This window comes from Frankliniella occidentalis, unplaced genomic scaffold, assembly GCF_000697945.3.
Source record: "Frankliniella occidentalis isolate FOCC.00 unplaced genomic scaffold, Focc_3.1 Scaffold211, whole genome shotgun sequence".
NCBI classification, from domain to species: Eukaryota; Metazoa; Arthropoda; class Insecta; order Thysanoptera; family Thripidae; genus Frankliniella; species Frankliniella occidentalis.
This window is the reverse complement of record NW_026267337.1, coordinates 56469-59615: the sequence shown is the minus strand read 5'-3', so window position 1 is coordinate 59615 and position 3147 is coordinate 56469. Positions and strand designations below refer to the sequence as shown.

General features: G+C 41.8%; 1 protein-coding gene across 1 annotated transcript in view; it reads right to left on the bottom strand.

Moving 5' to 3' along the window:
- Positions 1–1341: 1341 nt before the first annotated feature.
- Positions 1342–3147, bottom strand: part of LOC127750566 (meiosis-specific with OB domain-containing protein-like) — a 3179-nt gene continuing 1373 nt past the window's right edge. Inside the window, exons 6-11 of the mRNA XM_052272543.1 lie at positions 2933–3125; positions 2690–2843; positions 2401–2592; positions 2171–2333; positions 1898–2087; positions 1342–1813 (exon numbers count right to left, since the gene is read on the bottom strand). Coding sequence (XP_052128503.1) covers positions 1625–1813; positions 1898–2087; positions 2171–2333; positions 2401–2592; positions 2690–2843; positions 2933–3125 — 1081 coding nt within the window. The 3' untranslated portion in view covers positions 1342–1624. The remainder of the gene's footprint in view (positions 1814–1897; positions 2088–2170; positions 2334–2400; positions 2593–2689; positions 2844–2932; positions 3126–3147) is intronic.

The window sequence follows — 3147 nt, the reverse complement described above, 5'->3', positions numbered from 1 at the left end:
CCTTTTCTTACGCTTTGCAGCTCCTCCCCTTCACCTCTCTCTGGAGCTCTGCCTCCCACCCTCTTCGCCCCCTTTGCCTTCTCCCCTCTCAACCCCCTTGCCCTTCACTGCCTTCTTGCCTCGGCCCCTTCCCTCCTCTCTGCCATCCTGCCTCTCCACCCCTCGCCCCGTCTCTCCTGCGTTGCCTCCCCCCTTCTTTTTCCCTCTTTCCAGTCTCCCTGCTTCTTCCCCTGTTTGCCTCTCCCTGTCACCCTCCTTCTCTGCCCCTTCTTTACCTGCTGACCTACTGCCTCTCCCCCTCTTCTCTTTGCCATCTTGTCTCTCTGCCGGTTGGCCTCCTCGCCCTCCGTTTCGCTCCCCCGTCCTGCCTGAGCTTTGCCTGAATGCCCTGTCAACTACGGTCATGCCCTGCCTAATCGGCCTTCTTTTCAGCCCTCTGTGCCTTTGCATACTGCTTTGCACTTGCCTGTTTACACTGCTCTGGGTTGCCGCCACCTTCGCCCCTCCTGGAGGGGCCGCGGGGACAGCCCCACTACCCCTATTGCCTACTAACGGTGCCGACCCGTCCCATTCAACGGGGGGCTGGTGTTCGCTCTGTTTAGAGGAGGCCGTAACCCTGGGTCGAGCATCCCCTTCTCATTTTCAGCAGTTAGTGTCCAGGGTACCGTGCCGACGGCAAAAAATATCGGATTAGGCAGTGGTGCCTGGCCCTGTAGGATGCTCTAATCTAATCTAATCTAATCTACTGCATGATTATTTATGGGTGTTGAGACATTAGGCACCCCTTTTTTACTCAGGTAGTCTCTGAAATTCTTTTCCTCCTCTTACCATTACTACTGTTCGCCTTAACATCTGCATTACTGGGGGCACCTTTAGTCCATGGCCTTGTCTACTCTAAATTAAACTTTTTTTTCTCTGTACCTTTCCATAGCAGTGTTTAATAGGATCTAATGTTTTGTTTTACTTTTGGCAGAAATCTATGGGCCTACATATATATACACAGCCTAGTCAAGTCTTGGACCTACCTAGGAAATGTGTGGTGATAAAATCAGTTGTACATATAGACTCCACAGCAGGAACTGGAGCAAGTTAGGACAAATGTCCTGTGGCAATTTTATAATGAATTTTAAAAAGTGTGAAACCCCCAAGTGTAATTTGTGAAATGAAGTTGTAAATTTGAAATTGTTTAAGAAACTAGTGTTCCCAAGACAGGAAGGAGCATGAGTGCTTTTGACCTTATTCAATGTGATATTTATGTTGTGACTGATCAATTTTTGTGTGGTAACTGAGCTGTTACTCACATGGAAGTTGCTCCTCATTGTACATACTGGACAGAATAAATAATTTGTGCAAGTAATAATTGATTTATTAAGTCAAGTATCTCAAGTGAAAATGTACTTAATAATTTTTTTTACATTTGAATATGGTACCTAGGCCTAAGTATTGCCTCTATGGTACTTTTTAAATATCTAATTTAAGGTAATTTGACAAGACATTTTGCAGGCTATGCCAATGGATGGTATGATCGCACAATCATCTTGGTGTATCTATCTAGTAATCAGTGCACCTTCTTAATTTTCAATTTTGTTTAAGCTTATCTCGTGAGTTTTTATGATGAGGTTGATCACAAGATAGGAATTTTAGCAGCAACTTCAGAAATGTCTGCAATAGAGCACGAGATGAGGGATATGTAAGGTTGGCGCCGCTCATGAGAAGCTTTCAGCACCAGTATTCGTGCAGCACAACGCTCCATCAGAAAATTCCACTTGAGTATATCTTTTTGTTGATCTGTCATGGATCCAAACTCTAATACCTTGGAAATTTAAAGATTTAAAAATGAGTAAAATTGTTAAAAGTACACTAATTTTGAACAGCCTTAAACATCTAATGAACTTACTGTGCACCCTAGAACAGTTTCTGCAGTTTCAGCAGTGAGACGACAACCTTTTAAAGTTCCTGTGTGATCTGATAGATCAATTCGTATGTTAAACATTCTTCGGGGAACAAATGTTTCTGATCCCTGCTCAACTGGGCAGTCAAGGTTAGAACATGAGTTTTCAACTGAAGTAACTTTGTTGCAAGAGGCACTGTAAGAGAGGAAGTGTGAGGTTTAATTGGCATGTGATAACGTATGATTTCTCCCTGAAACATGGCAGAATAGTTCTCATACCATTTTAATTGTACTACATTGTCATGATGAAGATCAAGATGTGTTACAACAGCATAAACTAGTGCAGTAAATTGCTGTTCATCTTCAGATACACTGTTTTTCACATCAGCCCAACCACGTGACAGGACTGTTCTTACAGACAGAACATTTCGGATGCTGGAAGCTAAATGTGAAGCTGTTAAACACCAAGCAGGAGTAAGATGAAACATTCCTGAACTGCTTAATCATACCATCTGTTATGTTGCTTGTTAAATAATCTATTATGGCTGAAGGCTGGAGAGGTGCAGCTCTTGCATATGCTCGGAGGCATTCTGCATCTTCTGTTTGAGGATCAACTGTAATTATTGTCTTTGAGTTAACCGTAGGTGAGGAGGCATTGCGGTACCCACTCCATTTCAAGATGATATCTGCTATAAACAGAACTGGACAAAATTCACAGAACAATTAGTATGCAAAATTATACAGTATATGATTTTCTGTGAGACTTTTATGGGCCTATGAAAAAGAATTAATCTATACTTGTTTCTCTAGGTTTCCACTGAGATGCTTGGTAAATAATTTCCTTATCCCACAGCTGAACTGACAAACCATTGCTTGTTCGATCAAACACCACAATTTCACGGCACTCAATCTGACTACCATCTTGAAGTTTCAACTGTCTCACTCTTTGAACCTGTGTAAATATTCAACACATATTTTTGTTTTTATTGGTTTCCAAAAATTTATATTGATTTCTAAAACTAGTTTAATGGTTTAGCCTACATTTTGAACTGCTACCAAAATATTAACATAATTTCCTTGCATCAAGTCCCCACTAGACTTAATATCCCTCAGAGGAGTAATATCTGAAGACTGCTTTGTTGGCACATGAATTAGACTTTGAAAATGTTGGGCATCTGGAAGATAGTGATGTTGTATCTCTGATGAGCCCTCAGTTAATGTCAGCTGGAATGGACTAAAATGCAGAGAATATGGTT